At 38.9% G+C, this 23073-nt stretch overlaps 1 protein-coding gene across 14 annotated transcripts in view; it reads right to left on the bottom strand.

Annotated features, from left to right (window-relative positions):
• KIF15 (kinesin family member 15) overlaps nt 1-23073 on the bottom strand; it is a 62868-nt gene that overhangs the window by 26278 nt on the left and 13517 nt on the right. For 6 of the 14 annotated variants that reach the window (XR_014064731.1, XR_014064730.1, XR_014064729.1 and 3 more), the window contains 12 exons: nt 22983-23059; nt 17426-17463; nt 13979-14076; nt 12524-12703; nt 10899-11108; nt 9033-9158; nt 8572-8694; nt 5861-5984; nt 5236-5312; nt 4802-5011; nt 3709-3886; nt 663-804 (listed from right to left, as the gene is read on the bottom strand). Coding sequence is in view for 10 of the 14 variants with exons in the window: in XM_081527815.1 (XP_081383941.1) it covers nt 663-804; nt 3709-3886; nt 4802-5011; nt 5236-5312; nt 5861-5984; nt 8572-8694; nt 9033-9158; nt 10899-11108; nt 12524-12703; nt 13979-14076; nt 17426-17463; nt 22983-23059 (1583 nt within the window). In the remaining 4 variants the exon portion in view is untranslated. Of the gene's footprint in view, nt 1-662; nt 829-3708; nt 3887-4801; nt 5012-5235; nt 5313-5860; nt 5985-8571; nt 8695-9032; nt 9159-10898; nt 11109-12523; nt 12704-13172; nt 13424-13978; nt 14077-17425; nt 17464-22982; nt 23060-23073 lie in introns of those variants that run through there. The other 8 variants (XR_014064727.1, XM_081527811.1, XM_081527812.1 and 5 more) reach the window with 4 other exon arrangements.

The raw sequence follows: 23073 nt of genomic DNA, 5'->3' as shown, positions 1-23073 counted from the left end.
ATAACTTTATAATTACCCCTTTAATCAGAGACTTTGGCAGATCATTACCCTCATTTCCAATTAGGTTAGGTACAGTTCAGAGATTGATGACAGTTTAAAGTATTCAACTAGCAAATGGTATGCTACAACTCAAAAGCCCAAATAATTCAACAACAATTCCATGTGATAAATTTAAAACAAATATTTCTTTATCTTTCAGAATAGGATTAATCTTAGTTACATATAATATGAAGGTGGTTTACCTGTTTTCTTTTACACAGTATATCAAGAATAATAACAAAACTGTAATTTCTAAAAATACCAATATAATTCATAACAGTAATGATTTAAATTTTGTGATTAGATAAAGAATTCACAAATAAGTTTAAAAGATACTCATCTCAATAGGTATATCCCTCACAAGATTTGTATCATCTAGTTTACTAAATATATTATCAAAGACTAGAAATTTAGGTCAGTTGTACCTCAGTTTTTAAAGAATGAGTGAAGAAAAAGAAAAGAGCAAGATGCAAGCCCTTTTGCTTCATGTCAAAACAAGTTAGCTGCTATATTTGAATATTTAAGGTAAATTCTCAACTAAAATCCTAACCATGCTCAACACTAGACAAACCAACATTAAAGGATATTGAAACAGTAAGTATGAATGTGTATTTATACTTTACCTAGTTAGTTCTTTGAATTCTTCATACTCTTGCTTTGAATTATTCAGCTCTGTGTGCACTTGCAGGAGTTGTGCTTTTAACTTCTCAGTGTTTGCTAACGAACACGGCTCTTTCAGAGCTTTAGGGGAGAATCCTTGCTGACCTGATAATAAGGAAACAACCCAGCCTTTGAAAGACAGAAAATCACAGAATACAATTTCTAAGTTCTCTGCCAAGTATCAATTTTGTAGCACAAGGACAAAAAACGAGAAATGATTGGAAAATGAACCCTAAAATACAAGAGCCTGTAATTCAAGAGGAGACATAAGACACAACAGAGTGTGTTGAAGAGTATTATAAGTTGTTTTTGTGAAGTTGTGAAGCAACAGGATGAAGGGGCACATTTAAAGCAACACTTTTTCCATTAAGAAAAAAGAACAAATAACGACTGAAGTATAACACCCACACTGCTGGATAAAGAAGTATCACCAGTTGAATTTTGCATGAATTAGTGTCAATAGTCAATGAATTTTTAGCAAAGGAGATAAACAGCAAAGGCAGCCAGTTCAAAGAACTTGGTATCATCTACCAGGAAGAAAGCACTACTTTTTAGGAATTCCTTAGATGACTGAATTTGTTGAAGAGAGTGCCACTGAGTTTCAGTATGGTAAAATAGTTCAGAGAATGATGTTTAGGAGATAGTGAGGTCCAGAAATTACCATTAGTATCTTTGGAAGGTAGTAAGTTAAGGTACTATTGAGGCCAAAATCGCTAACGAAATATAGAGCACTGTAGGATATATAGTACAAAAAACCTGATTTTAACTTTGCATCTAAAATCATGGTCTCTCTACAAGCCATATTCCAAGAATTTTATTCTTTTGTTAATTCATAACAGAATGGAAAAAGGCTTGAAAAAGGAAATTAAAAAAAAACATTTTTTTCTTTATCATTGCAGTATGAAAAGATTAGAAGTATCTTCATTTCAACTTAAAAAGGAACAAGGACTGAAACAAAGTATGATAAAAGGCCAGGAAAATACTCAAAGAATGGAGCAAACACAGACTGTCACCAAATGCCATAGCATTAACACCAATAGCTGCCAAGCCTGTAAGTTAGATTAGTACTAACTAAACCACTTTTCTGACACTGTTTGCACTGTTTCCCCATCTATTTCCCATGAAGTGATGGGACCAGATGCCATGATCTTAGTTTTCTGAATGTTGAGCTTTAAGCCAACTTTTTCACTCTCCTCTTTCACCTTCATCAAGAGGCTCTTTAGTTCTTCTTCACTTTCTGCCATGAGGGTGGTGTCATCTGCATATCTGAGGTTATTGATATTTCTCCGGGCAATCTTGATTCCAGCTTGTGTTTCTTCCAGCCCAGCGTTTCTCATGATGTACTCCGCATATAAGTTAAATAAGCAGGGTGACAATATACAGCCTTGACATACTCCTTTTCCTATTTGGAACCAGTCTGTTGTTCCATGTCCAGTTCTAACTGTTGCTTCTTGATCTGCATACAGGTTTCTCAAGAGACAGGTCAGGTGGTCTGGTATTCCCATCTCTTTCAGAATTTTCCACAGTTTACTGTGATCCACACAGTGAAAGGCTTTGGCATAGTCAATAAAGCAGAAATAGATGTTTTTCTGGAACTCTCTTGCTTTTTCGATGATCCAGCGGATGTTGGCAATTTGATCTCTGGTTCCTCTGCCTTTTCTAAAACCAGCTTGAACATCTGAAAGTTCACAGTTCACGTATTGTTGAAGCCTGGCTTGGAGAATTTTTAGCATTACTTTACTAGCGTGTGAGATGAGTGCAATTGTGCAGTAGTTTGAGCATTCTTTGGCATTGCCTTTCTTTGGGATTGGAATGAAAACTGACCTTTTCCAGTCCTGTGGCCACTGCTGAGTTTTCCAGATTTGCTGGCATATCGAGTTCAACACTTTCACAGCATCATCTTTCAGGATTTGAAATAGCTCCACTGGAATTCCATCACCTCCACTAGCTTTGTTCGTAGCCGTGAAATTAAAAGATGCTTACTCCGTGGAAGGAAGGTTATGACCAACCTAGATAGCATATTGAAAAGCAGAGACATTACATTGCCAACAAAGGTCCGTCTAGTCAAGGTTATGGTTTTTCCAGTAGTCACGTATGGATGCGAGAGTTGAACGGTGAAGAAAGCTGAGCGCCGAAGAATTGATGCTTTTGAACTGTGGTGTTGGAGAAGACTCTTGAGAATCCCTTGGACTGCAAGGAGATCCAACCAGTCCATCCTAAAGGAGATCAGTCCTGGTGTTCATTGGAAGGTCTGATGTTGAAGCTGAAACTCCAATACTTTGGCCACCTCGTGCGAAGAGTTGACTCATTGGAAAAGACCTTAATGCTGGGTAGGATTGGGGGCGGGAGGAGAAGGGGACGACAGAAGGTGAGATGGCTGGATGGCATCACCGACTCGATGGACATGGGTTTGGGTGGACTCTGGCAGTTGGTGATGGACAGGGAGGCCTGGTGTACGGCGATTCATGGGGTCGCAGAGTCGGACACGACTGAGTGACTGAATTGAACTGAACTGAAACCACTTTTCAGAGAGTAACAGTAAACTACAGAATTAATGTATAACTAACAGAACAGACAGTGGCAAGATGACCTGCAAATAAGACATCAGGATCAAAAACTGTGCTGGCTAGACTGTGAGTCTGACAGCTCTGACCAATCTCTCACACTGTATAGTTGTTCATCAGGGGGATAAACATCTCAGCTCTACAGTCATTCAGACTGTCATTAGTTAAGCACTTTTCAAATACTTAACACAGGAAAATTCCACTCACACAGGAAAATTCCATTTAATAATAATGTAAAGTATCAAGATCTGCAAGACAGAGATATATGAGTATTCCTTTGCTCATGGATATCTATTAGCCTACATGAGGAATAAGCATATACATAGGAAATTTGCACACCAGGTCTGGAGGCTGAAGTGAAAACCCTCAGGGCAAGGCAATATCAAGGTCCTTATAAACAATTTCCCTGCCCCTAGAAGACATGTTTACAACAATCATGTCTTACTTTTGTCATTTTTCTCTGTTCCAGATACTTCAAAGAAGGCTTTTTCCAGGATTGCAATGGTCTGGGCGTCCATTTCGTGGGCTCTTTTCACAGGCTCTAACAGTCTCAGTCTTCTGTTCTCCTCCCTGAGGGAATGATTTTCCATAGCATATTTTGCCACTCTGGGGTGGTGCTCTACCTGGGACATGGAAGAATTAGACATATATTTACAAACATGACCATTTTAGAGAACAAGTTTTTCTGAAAACCAACAGAAAATACTGTGGACACCACAGGCACTGTGGAGAGCACCTCAGTGTTTATGATCACACTGAATATGTGCATATCCTACAACTCTCAAGTCTACATTTGGGCCTGAAAATTTGAAACTTCTCCATCTACTCTTGAAACTCACCCAGGCACCTTCAATAATAAGCATACGGGGTGTACCCTGTGGCAGACTCTTCACGCAAAGGAGACTGCTTCAATTAACACACTGAAAATAATAAGAAAATTCTCTACTGACTACAGTGGAATGCCCCTCAAGATATATTAAATGAAAAGGGCGAGGCACAGAAAAGTGTATATGGTCAGCTGTCTTTTGTGCACAAAAAGAATAAAAGCCAAAATATCTGTATTGGTTTGAAAATGCATAAAAACCTCTTGAAAAATGTACACTCTGATAAGAGATTATCTTTGTTTCTTAATGATGTGCCTGGTGTCAACTATCCATCCTCCCAGGGAAAAGGAAAAACAGCAAAACTTCGATGAGGTCAACTGCAAACTGACTCTGATAACCCCAACTGCCCCCTGGAAGGAACTGTACCTGGCCTGCCAGGGCTGAGTGCCATGGCAGCAACATCACAACTTCCTCCCTTTTCCCTTCAGGTTTTACTATTTTAGAAAAATGGGGTGTGCACGCACATGTGGTAGGGTGGGGGTGGGGGTGGGGGTGGGGGTGTTTGAATTATGTAATGATACTGTCAGTTCAACTCATTTAAAACACTTTCTCTTGCATTACGTTACAAGAATTTGCTGACCAGTCTGGTGACTGATTTATACTTGTCCTGAATCTCTTTTATTTTTAGAATTACTGTGAATGTCATGTACTCACTTGTTCTCGCAGAGTTTGAATCTCATCCCTCAATTCCGACAGCAAACGGTCCTGCTCCTCAGGCAGAAAATTTCCCCGGGATTCCTTGTGGAGCTTTTCCAGGCGCATTATTTGATCCTCTCGGAATTTCACGATCATTTTATTCGACTGAATGAATTTTTCTTTTTTGAGTGTGAGATCTTCCAATTGCATAACTTTTTCTACCAGAGACTTAAGAAGTTCAAAATTTGATTAGACATAAAAAATAACTGGGCTTCCCTAAATTTTCACAAACCAAGCAACAAACACTAACTTCACATTTAATCTCAAAGTCAAAATAAAGTGTTTCAGTCTTCCTCTGTTTTATTGACTTTTGCCATTTATTTCACTCAGAAAAGTTCCATACAGTGAAAGCCTAAAATATCTTCAATCCCCTTTATAGTAAACTTTCCTACCTTCTTTTCCTGTTCAGATTTCTTAAAGAATAACATTGCCTCTTGGAAATACTTGATGTAGTTAGTCTCATCTTTGTCTGTAATGGGTCCAGTAAAAGAGAAAAGGAAACAGGAAAAATGTTTTATCTCTCACATTTTAAGAATCAGCAATGAGCTGGAATAGCCTTTGATGGACTGCTCTCTACTACTCTAAAAGAATCAGACTCTCATCACCAAATGATGAATTTCAAATTAACTAGGGTCTGCAAATTAGCTATTCTTTAAAGAAAAGTAAGTCTCTTATATCCAATTTGGTAAACATATAAAGATTACATATGACAGAATCTGGAAGTGGATCTGAGTGATTTACTAGTATCTCTTTTTTTTAGCACTTATTAGGGATGCATTTTCAAAATTACTTCTACACCCCTCTCCTACCACATCTCACAGAACTCAGCACCTGCGGTAACTGTGAATTCAGTATCTGTGGTAACCACGTCTGGTTTGTCTGTGGGTGAAATAAACAGGAACAGATAGTTGCAGGAAATTTGGATAGCCATACAGTGCTGCGCCGGTCATCAAAGGGCTCCCATACTACATCCACACCTAGATCTCCTCAGCTTAAAGGACACTGAGCTCATCTTACCTACGGTGCGCAAGCTTTCTGATAGTATCTGCCCTGCAGTAAGCTGGGCCAGTTGCTCTTTGAGTCTCTTCACTTCAGCTTGGAGCTGGGTCACGTTTCCTTGTGTGTCTTCATTTACCACTGCCTGGTCAAGAATTTTTTTTTTAACCATTAAAAGAATGCTTTTTGAGTCATATAGTCTTGTGTTTATATTTATATGGTTTGGAGTGATGAAGACAAAACAAAGTGACACTTGCATCTCACCAACAGTCCGAAGGCTTCCAGAATTGGTGTGCTGGAGGGGAAGGGAGGCTTCTTTTCCCTGTGCCATCATGCCTAGCACCAGAGACTCTTTCCCTCCCCTCCCTATGCCCCACTTAGGTCTCTAATCTGTTTACTAGCCCTAGGCCCTGCTGGGCTGGTTCACTCTTGAAGTGAAGTGAAGTGAAAGTCGCTCAGACTCTCTGCAACCCCATGGACTATACAGTCCATGGAATTCTCTAGGCCAGAATACTGGAGTGGGTAGTCTTTCCCTTCTCCCAGGGATCTTCCCAACCCAGGGATTGAACCCAGATCTCCTGCATTGCAGGCAGATTCTTCACCAGCTGAGCCACAAGGGAAGCCCAAGAATACTGGAGTGGGTAGCCTATCCCTTCTCCAGGGGATCTTCCCAACCCAGGGATCAAACCAGGGTCTCCTGCATTGCAGGCGGATTCTTTACCAACTGAGCTATCAGGGAATCCCGGTTCACACCTGGGGTCAGTGTATATTCACCTAACACTGCTTCTTCCTGCAACTGACAGCCTCACCCCATGAAGAAGGGCAAACACCTCCCTGAGTGTCACCTTCCCCTGTCTTTGCTCACTGAAGAGGGCTGAGGAACTGCAGGGCTGGCCTGAGCTCCCCTGGCTCCACCCTCTCCAGAGAAATTCAACCCTGTGTCTTCCTAACAGTCCTCATTGAAGGAGGAGGTGGTTTGACAACTCCATCTGTGTTTTACTATCACAGTAAATGCTCTTTCAAAGAAATGTCTTCTATTAGACGACTTCTAAGGAGTTCAAAGTCTCACAAAACTCACACGGTGTTAACAAGACTCAAGAGCTAATGCGGACTTCGCTGGTGGTCCAGTGACTAAGACTCAGTGCTCCCAGTGCAGCAGGCCTGGGTTCTATCCCTGATTAGGGAACTAGATCCCACATGCCACTACTAAGACTTGGCAGAGCCAAACAAAATTTAAAAATAATAATAAATAAAAAAAAGCCAACAGCTGAGTACCAACCAAATCAAATACCTAATACTCCAGAGTGAGGGGGAAATCTCTGACAGCCCCAAGCTTCCCATGTTCCTCTCTTAGGCTGGGTCTGCCCACTGGGAAGGAGCGTTCACTCTTAAGTCCCCGAAATCTGAGCCACTTTACCCTGGGAGGCTGCAGCAGAGGACTTACCATTGATAGTGACTAGTATAAGGTTCCTAGTTTTCTCCTTTCATATGTTAAGAAGTCATTTCCAGTTGCTTCTGCTTCTTAAGGACAGTCCCATCACAAGACACTGCTATACACTATGACATCACAATCTCACATTGGTGATGTCATAATTCGAATTATCCCTGCAGCTTTCCATTCTCCAAAAACTTCTAATAAGTCCCAAGAGATAGGATCAGGAAATGCTAATGATTTCTCCTGCTTGTATTACAGATATCCTACAGAGGTCATAATCCAATAAAATGAATGAATAACCAGACCCATACTCTTCTGACTTCTCCAACAGAAGAGGCATCATGAACCTCTTTGCTTTTACCATGATGAGATGATCAGGGAGTCTGTTTTGGGGCTAAGAATGACCACTGTCTCCTTTGAAAGAAAGAGGAAATTAATTGCCAATATATGCATTTTGATTCTTCTGTTTAGAACCAAAGAGGCCTCCAACCAACCTCTCCAAAACAAGTGGGCAACTCCTTGGTCTTTTGACAGTCTTCACCAGGGGTTAGCCAAGCGCTCGACCACAGCCGTGCACATGTGTTTACACAGCATCTACAGCTGCTTTCTTATTAAAAAAGCAGAGATGAGTAGTTGGGGCAGAGATCATACAATCCACAGTTCAAGAAGCCAGAATTATTTACCACTTGGACCCTTTACATGAGAACTTTTTGGACCACTGATGTACAAGAATTTCAAATAAACTTTTTTTTCTCTCTCTCTTTTTGGCCATGCTGTGCAGCATGTGGGATCTTAGTTCCCAGACCAGGTATCAAACCCACACCTCCTGCAGTGGAAGCAGAGTCTTAACCACTGGACTGCCAGGCAAGTCCCAGAAACTTCTGGTATAGAAAGAAAAAAAAGGAATCCCTGGAGTTACAGACAACTTGAAAGACAAAGTTTGTCAAGGTCATCAAAATTATTTTCATAGTGGATCCTCTCACCCTCAGCACCCAGCTCTGCTAGCATGGTTTAGGTACATAAATTTAGTCTCCAAACCAACTACAAAGGAAAAACTTTCCCTTCCCTTAAGAAAAAATAGGCCAAACAATAATGACCATAAGACCTAATCTAGATCTCAAATTACATGATATATACAGAAGGCTAGGAAAGATGAAAACAGAAACCTTGCTTACAGCTAGGCTTTCACAACAGAGAAATAAATAAAAGCTAATGTTAATTTCAGGGCAATTACAAAAGCGAGATACTGCAAGCTTCAATCTTTTTTTAATTTACTTCAATATACTCAGTATTTTACCTTATTTTTAATCATCTTGGCTCTTTGAGCAAAATTAAGCGTCGATAGGGTTTCACCAAAACACCTAGATCCAGGATGAACATTTGCAATTATGACTGTTTTGGCATTACCTCCAAGGGAATCCTGTTTAATGATATAAATGGTATACATTTCAGGGGAAAAACCAAAAGATATGGCATAAACGAACCTATCTATGAAACATAAAAAGACTCTCAGACATAGAGAACAGACTTGTGATTGCCAAAGGGGAGGGGGATAGGGGCGGGAAGGCCTGGGAGTTTGGGATTAGCAGATGTAAACTATTATACATAGGATGGGTAAACAACAAGGTTCTACTATATAATACAGGCAACTATATTCAATACCCTGTGATAAACCATAAAGCAAAAGAACATAAAAAAAAGAATGTCACAGTGAGCATAACCAAAAGAGGGGCTCAGGAACCCAGTGATCTACTTTACCCGGAGTAAGAAGGTAAGTTTGGAGTCTCTGTAGCAAATATGTCTCTGTTTTCCATTACCCACATCGACAAGCGCGGTAATCACCTGGCCCAGGCAGCTCAATGATCGGTTTATGCTACCTGCTTCCTAGAGTGTCAGGGGAAAAGAACAAAAATTGAGGTGCACTGATTTATTTTTAGTATTTTGAATTAAAATATACCTAGCAGGGTGGTAAGTTTGAATGGAAAGGCAAGACAGGGACAACACTAGTTAAGGGTAAGTAACTTTTCAGCAAAAAGATGTCCTCAACTGTCCCCTAACCTTTTCCTATTGAGGCACACGCTGCAATTCTAATACTATTCAAATTCAAACACAAAAATCATTGAAAGAAAAAAATACTGTTATCAACTCATGACCGTAATAGTTTTTAACCGACCTATAGGTAGGGATAAAATCAAGAAGAGAATAGAGGAAAACACGTTAAAGTAGTGAATTATAGGCATATTTTTCAAGCCTTTTATGTTAAAATGTTTGCTACAATTATAAAGGTATGGTAACTAACGTCCCACTCCCATGAACCACGAAGCTATTAATGAACATATTATAGACAAGAGAACATTCATTCTAATTCTGTAAATTAGAATTTACATTTATCAAATGTAAATTAGAATTTACATTTATTATATGTAAACATAAAATTTCTTAAAAAGAGTGGTTTTGGGGAGGAAAATGTTTGGGTTAAACCTTTTACTTTAGGCAGCGTATTTTCGATAACTGAGTCTACAGAGATGGGAGTATAGAAAAAAGAGAGGAGAAATGGAAATTATTAAGCAAGATGCACTGAGTTCAGAGCTGCCACTGTTACCATCCTTAAAAGTGGTCTAGGGCCACAGTTGCGAGCACCGTCTGTGGAGCTGGACTACTGCCTGAATCTCAGCTCAACTCAATCACGTGCCCCTGGAAAATTTACTTCTGTTTCTTCAAAATAGAAAGGATAATAGTATCATGTCCTAGAATTCTTAGGAAGGTTAAATAGTTTTATATGAAGCATTTAGAATAGACCTAGCATATATCCTATTATGAACATATGCTATTTTTCTTGCTTTATGTCACCATAGAAACACAAATGTGAGACAGCCTGAAGCTGTCTGAGAGCTCAGGAGGCTCAAATCCTCGCTTTCAAGGCAAACAGCACACTCTCCTCTACCATTTCTGACTCTTCGCTATCTGCACCCATACATCTTAGCTTGCGGAATCCACACATTTTGTTGACAGTACATGTTATAATAGATATGCATGTGTGCTCAGTCGCTTCAGTTGTGTCTGACTCTTTACGACTATATGGACTGTAGCCTGCCAGGCTCCTCAATCCACGGAATTCTCTAAGCAAGAATACTAGAGTGGGTTGCTGTACCCTCCTCCAGGGGATCTTCCCTGACCCAGGGAATGAACCCACGTCTGCATTGCAGGCAGATTCTTTAACCACTGAGCCACCTAGGAAGACCACAATATGTATATACATTAGTAGTTCATATTACTGAGCATCTCTGGTAATGCCTTAGCCTAGAATGAAGTCCTTAACCCTTAACTCAAGAACTACTTCTTTCCCACGCTTCCCTGAAGTAACGGGCATGTCATATCCTTCTTCCTCTGAACCTTGCTACCACTCATACCATTGGTCCTTTTGGGTGACAGTGAATTCAAATACGTGCTCCTGACACTTGTCATATCCCCTGTATATTTACTGTCCCTACATTACAACAAAATTTTCTATACCTTTAGGATAGAACCAATTTCTTAATGCTCTGTAGCCATCAAAATACTGAGCTTGGTAGTGACTTCTAATTCTCAGTCAAATTGAATTGAAGACTGTAATTCCAATCTTACCTTTAATCTCATGCCTTCTGCATGGGTGTCCTTTTGTCTTTCAGATCCTGCCAAATCCACCAGATTGAGAAGGGAGGTCCGTATATTCACAGTTTCATGGCTTTTCTCCATTGACTCTATTGTAATTGTAAAGACTGCATGAGACCTCGAGGATTCTCTATTCATTGATGTCGATGCGACACGTCTGTTTCTCCACCCTCCAGACAACACCTAAGCAAAAGGAAAATACACGATCACAACTTCCATGTTCTCACAACAGCTACAAACATCAGCAGGAAATCTGTAAAGGGTGGTGCGAGACTACTGGTCTACTGAGGAACATATGCAAGCACGCAAGCTAATTTTCCTTTCCGTTTCCTTTTTTGTTTCTTCTCTAGGTCATGAGACCGAACAATCAGGAAATCAGAAGGCCTAGGATCTAGAATGGGTTTTGCCATTTCTCTATTTGTATTAATGCAAGTCGTAAAATCTCTCTAAACCCTTTTCTTAAGCAAAACTATGAGAAGTCAGATAAAGTAAATCTCAAAATTACCTTCAAGCCCAAAGCTTTGTCAGTCCTTTTGGTCTACAGAGTATTTGTTTTCACTTCCTATTCCCTGTGGCAGGCAGGCTACATGAAGGTTCAGATAGCAGGCTCTAAAATCAGATGAATACCAGTTCAACCCTTGTCTCCACTATCTACCAGTTGTGTGTGGTCTGGGGCCAAGTGACCTTTTCAAGGCTCAGTCCCATATGTGTAAAATGGGAATATGGGTATCTCCCTCACAGTGCAGAACATCTCAAACTGTAATATGCACGCTAACCACCTAGTCGCAATAAAATTCAGATTCTGATTCAGTAGACGTGAAGTAGAGGCTGAGATCCTGCATTTCTAACAAACTCCCAGGTGACACTGATAGTATGAGAACTACATTTTTGAGTGACAAGGTCATGATAAGTATTGGATAAATAAAGAAATTAGTAGCTTACCTCAAAAATCAGATAAAAAATTAATGAAATAATGTATACAAAGAAGCTAGTATAGGCTTCAGCACATATACTCAATGAATAGCTGTTATAACCCTATTAACCAGTCACAGCATAAAAATGAAATTGCTTATATCTTTTATTTTTTGGTTAATAATTCATGCTTCCTTTTTATAACACCAAATACTGTATATATTAGATAAATAATGACATTTACACAGCTGCAAAGAGACAGAGCAATCCTCATTCAAACATGAGATAAATTTCAAAATACTATTAGCTTAAAAAAAGTGTGGGACTTCCTCGGTGGTCCAGTGGTTAAGACTCTGCACTCCCAATGCAAGGGGCCCAGGTTCGATCCTTGGTCAGGGAACTAGATTCTGCATGCCACAACTAAGACCCGATGCAGACAGATAGATAGTGAATGAATGGAATGAACACTACCAAACTAACCCAAAATCAAGGGGTCAAACGTCTATTTTAACAAAGGGGAAATTTATAAAATATGGCCATACTCTTTTTTTCTTTCCTTCTCAAGAACATCCTGGCTAGGGCTTTACAAAATATCTTTAGTAACACAATTCTTTCTTTTTTTGAGGTCAAGGCACTTTCCACAGCATGTTGTGTTGTCTACGGATCAAATTATTCAAAGCAGGTACCTGATAGGCTTCAGCCGCTGAGGTCACCACCTGTTCTACCGCCCCAACAACAAAGACCCCCTTCTTAATATGCTCCCTTATGTACAGTCCAGCTGATGCAGCGTCCAGTAGGTCATAGATCTGCTCGTTGTAGATCTCAATAAATGAGCACTTACAAAGAAAACTCTTTCCAACTCCAGCCTGTAAAAGAGGAGCCTGGTTTAGTGATATTGTTTTCATGAGTTCATCCCTACCTTTCATGAGCACTCATCTTTCACTCACGTCACAACATATAAATTTCCTACAGTATTATCCTTTACACAATACAAGATACTTAAAAGTCAATTTAAAAACGTAAGTTACTAGTTTCAACACATCGTAACAGTTTTAAGCAGCATCAAACCATGGTCCCAGGAGGCCTGACGTTTCCAACAGTACCTCAGAACCAAGATAGGGAAGTAGGACTTGAGCATGCCAAATGGGCAATTCCATTTTTTGCTTAATTGAAGTATCACTGATAAAGAGCATTACACTAGTTTTAGACATACAACATAATGATTTGATATTTGTATTATTGCAAAATGATCATAAGTCTAGTTAACATCCATCACCATACATAGTTATATAAATTTTTTCCCCCTTGTGATGAAAATAGCGATTCCATTTTCACCTGTCATATACTGGACTTCTTAATCAAGGGTTTTATTTTTTAAATGACAGAAAATAAGGCATTTTAAAAGCCTCTCTTACAAAAAATAAATAAAAAGCCTTGCTATAGGATTTTTAACCACAGAAATGCATGTCACTAAATCTATTTCACTAGCACGTAATATGCTTGTCTATCTGTAATGGTAAGACATAGTTTCTGCAAAGGAGTTAAGTGGTAACCCAATGTTATATATCAGTCTCCCTGGCACATATGTAATAGAATACAGAACACTAATGGCGCTTAAGCCTGGAATTCACTAAGGTAACGATGCACAATAAAGACAATGGCCCAATCTGGGAGCCAATGCAAAATGGAAGTCCACGTAGCCAGGACAACAGAGCCACACCAAGTGTGAAGCAAGATCATGGTCAGATGGTAGTGGGTAAAGGAAGTAAAGATGGCCCGTTACTACTGTCAGCCTAGGTGCAGGGAGGTGATACGGCTTCATGAATCTGTTTTCCTCACTTAAGATTTTCTTTACACTTCCTCTTTTGTAAAATCTGAGCGTCTAAGAAGCACTACTTTCTACTTTCTTTTAATGTCAAGTCATGGGTGATGCATGTTTTATAGACTAAAAACCTTTAGAAATAGAAAACTCAGAATCCTTAAATTTTATCTTGAGAACTGAAGGATTTTTTTATACCACTCTAGCCTATCCACGTGTAGATGACCAATTATACCTCTCCATGTATCATGAACTATTAGTAGTTAACTACTCAAAAGTAGATATTGCATAGAATCCCCTTTATTTTTACAATAAGTTTTACCTTCTCTTTTTCACGTTCAATTAAGGAAAACAAATATTCAAAACTTCGAGGGATTACTCCTCTCAGATTATGAGAAAAATTATCAGATTCAGATGGTCCTAAAGAAAAATATAAAAAACACAGATATGTAACTGCTCATTTTTATTCTGTAACAGGGGTCCCTCAAAATGGCAACAGTGAAAGACAATTTAACAGAAAAGACACATTGTATAATCAGTTTCTTCTGGGCTCCCAAACAAGTTAATTTGTGGTAAGAGATGGCATAAGAGAATCTGTCTATGAACAGGTGCACCATAGTCACTAAGCAATTTGAAAAAGCAGCTGTTGTTTGATAAATTTAAAAATCCACTGAAGTCCCAAGCTTGAAATGTCTCCTTCTGCAGATATTAAAATTAGCAGAAATAACAAGCAATTATACTTTATTGTTGCATAAGACATTCAGTCATCAAGGATGACCTTTATATACTGGCAGTGTGGCCATGGGCTAATTAAATACTTACTCTCTTTGAGTTTTTCACTATAAAATGGAGATAATAATGGAAATAACTATCTCACAGGGTATAAAAGTTAACATTAGCTAGCATTTTCTTAACTGGGCAATGAAAGCCAGGGTGGTAACAAAGATACTATAGGAATATTTCACAAGATTTCTACACAGAAGGAAAACTGAAGAGGAATCCTACCCTTATTTTGTTAACACTGGGGAAAGGGGGAAATGTAGTAGATAAGTAAGCAGCAGGAGTTTTTGGAATATTAATTCAAACTAGCTATATTTACCAGAAAAAATTATATAGCTAGAAAAGATCTAAAAGTTACTATACATATTAGTAAATTACACCTTAGAGAACAAAGGAACTAAGAAAATGCTGGTGTATGCAAGAAAGCTACAGAAAATGAATTTTAAAATATTATCATCATTTTGATGTGCTATATCTAAAATATATTAAATGGACCTTGTAAACTGTACCTTAAATATATATATATATATATATACACAAACAGGGTAGAAAAATGGAAATAAAGAACACAGAAGACAGAATATTAGAGTATGTGTAGATAATTTTTTTAACATTTTCCTGCTAAATCCTATACAAAGATATTCAGCACACTCATTACAGTTACTTTATCATCTCTTGCCTAGTCTCCTGACTCAGCTCGCAATCCTGCTTCTGCTCTAACCCCTTCTTATAGTCTCTACTCCATTCAACTGCCTGAGTAGTACTTTTAATTTAATATCACTTCATGCAATGCTTCTTCAAACAAACAAACAAACAACAAACCTTCCCATGACTTCACACCCCCTCACAAAAAAATCCACAATCCATGACTTGCCCTCTGGCTACAATTCCAACTTGCCCCTAATTCTGGAAAATTCCACTCTAGCCCCGTGTGTCTTCTTGCTGTTCCTTGAATGCTTTTCAGCATACTCCCAAATCGGGGCTTGCTGTGAATTTTCAGGGACAGCCCCTCTGTCTAGAAGGTTCTTCTCCTACAGTGTCAAGGTTCCTTCTCATTTCATTCAGTAAGACTCTTCAAGTGTCACCCCAAGAGGCCTCTCTGACTCACCAACCTAAAACAGTACCCCTTGCTCCTTTTTATCCCCTTATTTTTCTTCACAGCATTTATCACTGCTGCTGTTTAGTCACTTAGTTGTGTCCAACATTGCAACTCCATGGGCTGTAGCCCACAGGATCCTGTGTCCGTGGGATTTCCCAGACAAGAATATTGCAGTGGGTTGCATTTCCTCTTCCAGGGGATCTTCCTGACCCAAGGACTGATCCCGAATCTCCTGCTCAGAAGGCAGATTCTTTACCAATGAGCCACTAGGGAAGCCCAAAGTATTTACTACCTCTGGCATAAGAACGAGATATTTATTTGCTTTTAATTGTACACCCCCTGCCATGAGAATTATAAACTCCAAGAGAGCCTTGCTGCTGCTGTTGCTAAGTCGCTTCAGTCGTATCCGACTCTGTTTGACTCCATAGACAGCAGCCCACTGGGCTCCCCCGTCCCTGGGATTCTCCAGGCAAGAATACTGGAGTGGGTTGCCATTTTCTTCTCCAATGCATGAAAGTGAAAAGTGAAAGTGAAGCCGCTCAGTCGTGTCCGACTCCTAGCGACCCCATGGACTGCAGCCTACCAGGCTCCTCCGTCCATGGGATTTTCCAGGCAAGAGTACTGGAGTGGGGTGCCATTGCCTTCTCCGACATTGCCTTTTATTTGAATAGACCACTAGAGCCTTGAAGAGTACCTGGCATATTTTAAGTACTCACTTATATGCTGCTGTAATTTCAGAGAAAGGAAGACCTTTCTTACTAAAACTCACAATTCAGAAACCATTAAAAAAAAAAAAACCCTGAAATTCATCCATATAAAAATAAACAACTTTGGCATAAGAAATACTTAAGTAAGCCAACAGAAAAAACCTAGAGAAAAATCTATCATCTATATCATAGACAAAGAGCTAATCTATTTTACGAATCCCCACAAATGAGTAAGAAAATGATATGCTAATTTTTAAATAACAAAAAAAGCTTGAATGGGCATTTAACAGAGAGGCTATTTAAATGTTCAATAAATGTATAAAAGGTGGTTAATGGAAATCAAGGAAGTGCAAATAAAAACACAATGAGACAGTACTACACACACTCCAGAACAACTAAAATTTTTAAAAAGGACAGTCTGAAGTGTGGACATGTACATGGAGCACTGGGAAATTCCACATCTACACATCTCTATTATGGCCCTATCTACAAAAGCTGAATGTGCAAATACTATGACCCAGCAAGTTCACTCCCAGAAGTTTCAAGTTCAATAGAAATGAATTTTAAAAGACACATACAAGAAAAAAATGTCCACAACACCATTATTATTCATGGGGTCTAAAACTCGCTAGCAACAGCAGAATGGAAAATGTGGTCTATTCATACAATAATATATTATACAGTAATGGAAATAAACTATTACTATATGCAATAACATGAGTGAATCTCAGAAACTTCATGCTGACAGAAAGACTCTAGACATAAAAGAGTAAACACAGTAAAATGTCATTCATAGAAGTGCAAAAACAAGCGAAAACTAGTGATGACAGAAGTCAGGGTAACACACACCTCATGGGGTGGAGTGGGAGTAGTTACTGATTAAGAATCTTGGTCAGAAGAGTGGTTATACGGGTATATAAATATGTAAAAATTCATTAAACCCTCTTCAAATGTTGCTCGTTAAGCACTTATTCTGTGCCAAGCTTTGAACTGGAAACAGCCGAAAACACAGATTTCACTGTTTTATAATGGAAGTCACAATCTGAAAAGAACGTGGGAAATGACCTTAATTTCATGAGTTCAACATCATACACAGAAGGTATGACTTTCAAAAACCATGCTAAGTTCTATTATCACAAAAGAATAGACTAAGCCAGGAAATGTAAATCTCTAGTTTACTTACCCATCATGGTAAATGTTTTCCCTGAACCAGTCTGTCCACTGTAAAAAAGAATGTTTTATATATTATTTTCACACATGAAATTTAGAAGACTACCTAATTTTAATACAGTCTACTAGTATATAAATTTTCCCCACAAAGAACTAATTTTCTTTCTTTCTTAAAATTTATACCAGGTAAAAAGCAAATGATCCATTTTCTTTCTCTCCTACTCTACTACTAAGAGCTAACTACTCTTAATTGCCTGATAAGTCCTTCCAGAGTATACAAACACAGCCATCAGAGTTTTCATTTAACTTTTATTTATAAAATTGGAATGATGTTATTCATACTTCTCTGCAACCTGTTTTTTTTTTCCCCTTAATTTTATTTCAGACATTTTTCTACACGGGTAAATAGAAATCTACCTCTTTATGTTTAATGGCTATGTAGTACTCCATGAATGTATCATAATTAATTGAACCAGAACCAACTGGATTTTTTTCCTAATTTTTGCTGTTCTAAATAATGCAGCAATTCTCCTCCTAAATTCTGCCTTTAAAAGATACTAAGATATCGTCATACTAAAAATAAAACAATTGGGGAGGGAGGTGGGTGGGGGGTCCAGGAAAGGGAACACATGTAAACCCATGGCTGATTCATGTCAATGTATGGCAAAAACTATTACAATATTGTAAAGTAATTAGCCCCCAACTAAAATAAATAAATTTATAAAAAAAAATAAAAAAATAAAAATAAAACAATTAAAAACATCCTTATGCTATAGGCTTATTTTGTGTAGTGTCATAATTTCTCAGGTACCCTGAGAAACAGGAGTAACAAAAAAATACAAAAATAAAAATTTAAGTTGAATATAGTTGTCGGTTAGGATGATAAATGTGTTTAGCTTGGATTCACAGCACAAACATAAAATTTTGAGTTTGCTTTTTGGTTCAATGCCCCAAGAGCTAGAAAACAGCATAATCTACTTGTTTACCTATTTCTTTTGGAAGCAGGTTGAAAATAAGTTCTTTAGTTAATTCAGAATGAGAAACGGATATTGCTGAGTGCCCTACTTGAGAGTGAAGGGGACACTATTAACAATAACTTTAGGGACTTCCGTGGCAGTCCAGTGGCTAAGACTCCATGCTTTCAATTCTGGGAGCTCACGTTCGATCCCTGGTCAGGAAACAAGATCCCACATGTCACAACTAACAACTGGTGCTGCCAAATATATTAAACAAATAAATATTTTAAAAAATAGCTCGCACACCAGAAAGTATGCTCATTCAACCAATAAATCAATGCTCACTTCTCTCCTTGTGCTTCTCCTTTCTACCCTCAATTACCAAAAGTAATTTTCAAAGTAAATACTATGATTAGTATGCCTACCGGAGAAGGCAATGGCACCCCACTCCAGTACTCTTGCCTGGAAAATCCCATGGATGGAGGAGCCTGGTAGGCTGCAGTCCATGGGGTCGCTAAGAGTTGGACATGACTGAGCGACTTCACTTTCACATTTCACTTTCATGCATTGGAGAAGGAAATGGCAACCCACTCCAGTATTCTTGCCTGGAGAATCCCAGGGATGGGGGAGCCTGGTGGGCTGCCATCTATGGAGTCACACAGAGTCGGACACGACTGAAGCAACTTAGCAGCAGCAGCAGGAGTAGGCCTACAGGATCTTCAAAGAAAACACTTTGAAGATATATAATCTCTGGTTACTAGGATTACATTGTCGAGCTTTACCACTCAAAATATTCTGCAAGAAAAAATCCTTTCTTCTCTTGAGAAGAAATATGAGAAAATGGTTAAGTGCTTCACTGATGAATAGAAAACATTTGGTTCTGCTGACCACAACTGAAAAGCCAGCATGAAAGGCAAAGGGAAATTTTCAAGGAAGAAAGTGTGTGCAAGATGAATCCAAGCTTCAGACTTCTGGATTTTTATTTTCTTTTATTATGAGGCTACTATTAGATCTGATAGACAGAGTGCCTGATGAACTATGGACAGAGGTTCATGACATTGTACAGGAGACAGGGATCAAGACCATCCCCATGGAAAAGAAATGCAAAAAAGCAAAATGGCTGTCTGAGGAGGCCTTACAAATAGCTGGGAAAAGAAGAGAAGCAAAAAGCAAAGGAGAAAAGGAAAGATAAACCCATTTGAATGCAGAGTTCCAAAGAATAGCAAGGAGAGATAAGAAAGTCTTCCTCAGCGATCAATGCAAAGAAATAGAGGAAAACAACAGATTGGGAAAGACTAGAGATCTCTTCAAGAAAATTAGAGATACCAAAGGAACATTTCATGCAAAGATGGGCTCGATAAAGGACAGAAATGGTATGGACCTAACAGAAGCAGAAGATATTAAGAAGAGGTGGCAAGAATACACAGAAGAACTGTACAAAAAAGATCTTCACGACGCAGATAATCACAATGGTGTGATCGCTCACCTAGAGCCAGATATCCTAGAATGTGAAGTCAAGTGGGCCTTAGAAAGCATCACTACGAATAAAACTAGTGGAAGTGATGGAATTCCAGTTGAGCTATTTCAAATCCTCAAAGATGATGCTGTGAAAGTGCTGCACTCAATATGCCAGCAAATCTGGAAAACTCAGCAGTGGCCACAGGACTGGAAAACATCAGTTTTCATTCCAATCCCAAAGAAAGGCAATGCCAAAGAATGCTCAAACTACCGCACAATTGCATTCATCTCACATGCTAGTAAAGTAATGCTAAAAATTCTCCAAGCCAGGCTTCAGCAATACGTGAACCGTGAACTTCCAGATGTTCAAGCTGGTTTTAGAAAAGGCAGGGGAACCAGAGATCAAATTGCCAACATCCGCTGGATCATCGAAAAAGCAAGAGAGTTCCAGAAAAACATCTATTTCTGCTTTATTGACTATGCCAAAGCCTTTCACTGTGTGGATCACAATAAACTGTGGAAAATTCTCAAAGAGATGGGAATACCAGACCATCTGATCTGTCTCTTGAGAAACCTGTATGCAGGTCAGGAAGCAACAGTTAGAACTGGACTTGGAACAACAGACTGGTTCCAAATAGGAAAAGGAGTATGTCAAGGCTGTATATTGTCACCCTGCTTATTTAACTTATATGCGGAGTACATCATGAGAAACGCTGGGCTGGAAGAAACACAAGCTGGAATCAAGATTGCCCGGAGAAATATCAATAACCTCAGATATGCGGATGACACCACCCTTATGGCAGAAAGTGAAGAAGAACTAAAGAGCCTCTTGATGAAAGTGAAAGAGGAGAGTGAAAAAGTTGGCTTAAAGCTCAACGTTCAGAAAACTAAGATCATGGCATCTGGTCCCATTACTTCATGGCAAATAGATGGGGAAACAGTGGAAACAGTATCAGCCTTTATTTTTTGGGCTCCAAAATCACTGCTGATGGTGATCGCAGCCATGAAATTAAAAGACGCTTATTCCTTGGAAGGAAGGTTATGACCAACCTAGATAGCATATTTAAAAGCAGAGACGTTACTTTGCCAACAAAGGTCTGTCTAGTCAAGGCTATGGTTTTTCCAGTGGTCATGTACGGATGTGAGAGTTGGACGGTGAAGAAAGCTGAGTGCCGAACAATTGATGCTTTTGAACTGTAGTGTTGGAGAAGACTCTTGAGAATCCCTTGGATTGCAAGGAGATCCAACCAGTCCATCCTAAAGGAGATCAGTTCTGGGTGTTCATTGGAAGGTCTGATGTTGAAGCTGAAACTCCAATACTTTGGCCACCTCATGCGAAGAATTGACTTATTGGAAAAAACCCTAATGCTGGGAAGGATTGGGGGCAGGAGGAGAAGAGGACGACAGAGGATGAGATGGTTGGATGGCATTACTGACTCGATGGACATGGGTTTGGGTAAACTCTGGGAGTTGGTGATGGACAGGGAGGCCTGGCATGGTGCGATTCATGGGGTTGCAAAGAGTCGGACACGACTGAGCGACTGAACTAACTGAACTAACTACAGATAAACCAAGGGTACATATACACACACAAAAATCAGCTATTCAAAATGAACTATATAATTCACTAGATTCACTACATTCTATTAAAAACTTCTGGTTCTAAATAAAATTAGGAAGTCTGTTGCTAGAAGAAAAGAAAAAAAGTAACTATACTATAAAATTCACCTTGTATACTGCCAAGATTGTCAGCTTACATTCTAATATTAAATCTAGAACAATATTTGAAGGCTGCCAATATTTAGAAATTCACAATCATTGTGTACTTTATTTATTTTGGTCGCACTGAGGGGCTTACAGGATCTTAGTTCCCTTTTCCAAGCCACTGCAGTGAAAGCACCAAGTCCAAATCACAAGCCCACCAGGGAATTCCCATCATCATGCACTTTCAATATATATCTTGAAGACAGTTTGATAGTTTCTTCTACTATAGGACCCAGCAACTGTATTTCTAGGTGTTTACTCAAATGATTTGAAAACTTACATTCACATAAAACCCAATATTCTAATGTTTGTACTAACCTATTCATAATCACTAAAAACTGGAAGTAATCAGAGAAAGAGAGAAAAAAAGAAAAAGCTATTGATGCATGCAACAACACAGAAAAATCCCAAATACACTTTACTAAGCAAAAAAGCCAGATGCAAAAGGCTATATATTGTGTGATTTCTTTCGAAAAGGCAAAACTACAGGAATGAAAACTATATTAGTGTATCCAGGGGTTGGGAGAAAAGGAAGTGGTTGACTATGAACGCAACAAGAGGAACTTCGAAGGTGAAGGGACTGTTCCCTTCAGTAGACGTGCCAAAAACGTGACTCTGCAACTGTCAATACACTATGCAACCGTACATCACAAAGGGTGAAACTTAAAGTATGCAAACTGAATAAACAAGCAAAACACATCAAACTAGGATGTCAGAGGCCCCAGTATGAAATGCATCTAACTGAATTACAAGTTCATGACACACTGCACTGAAGGCGGTAGGCAGAAAAGGAGCTGACCTAAGTTGACAAAATGAAGTTTTGATTAGAAATTGTAGGACTTAAGAGCGAAAAAAAGGATCTGTGCATCAACAATGTACTAAGTAAATTTGTTTCTCACAGGGATCCAGGCTAACAATTTGGAAACTGCTTTACATGTATACTGGGGCTGAACAAATAAATACATGGATGATAGCAGTAGGAATCCAGGTTTCTGTCAGTCAGTAAGTTACAGATAAAAAAGAAAGGAAGGTTAGAATGAACCCACTTGGATTCTCAACCCTTGAATTAGTCAGACATTAGCATGAACTCCAGTTTAGTTTACTGTATATATTCAAAAGAAACAGATAGGAACAGAAACAATTGTAGACATATCACCACATGTGACTTAATATATGTGCATATATTACCAAGCTCTGTCTGCTGAGATGGCCTAGAAGCAAAACACAGTCCTGCTGACACCTTGTCAGACTTCTGACTTACAAAACTAAAAGATAATAAATTTGTGTTGTTTCAAGCCACTAAGTATGTGGTCATTTGTTACAGCAACCATAAGAAACAAATTGAAGCACTTACTATTGTAACCTTGTATAAGAACACAGGGAACAACTTACTATGCAAAGATGGTACCGTTGTAACCGCTCATGCAAGACTCCACAATGCCTTTGGCCACCGTTGAGAACATAGACTCCTATAAATGTAAGC

Source organism: Giraffa tippelskirchi, chromosome 9, assembly GCF_054371585.1.
Source record: "Giraffa tippelskirchi isolate mGirTip1 chromosome 9, T2T-mGirTip1v1.2.pri, whole genome shotgun sequence".
Taxonomy (NCBI): Eukaryota; Metazoa; Chordata; class Mammalia; order Artiodactyla; family Giraffidae; genus Giraffa; species Giraffa tippelskirchi.
This window is presented reverse-complemented; position numbering and strand designations above follow the sequence as displayed.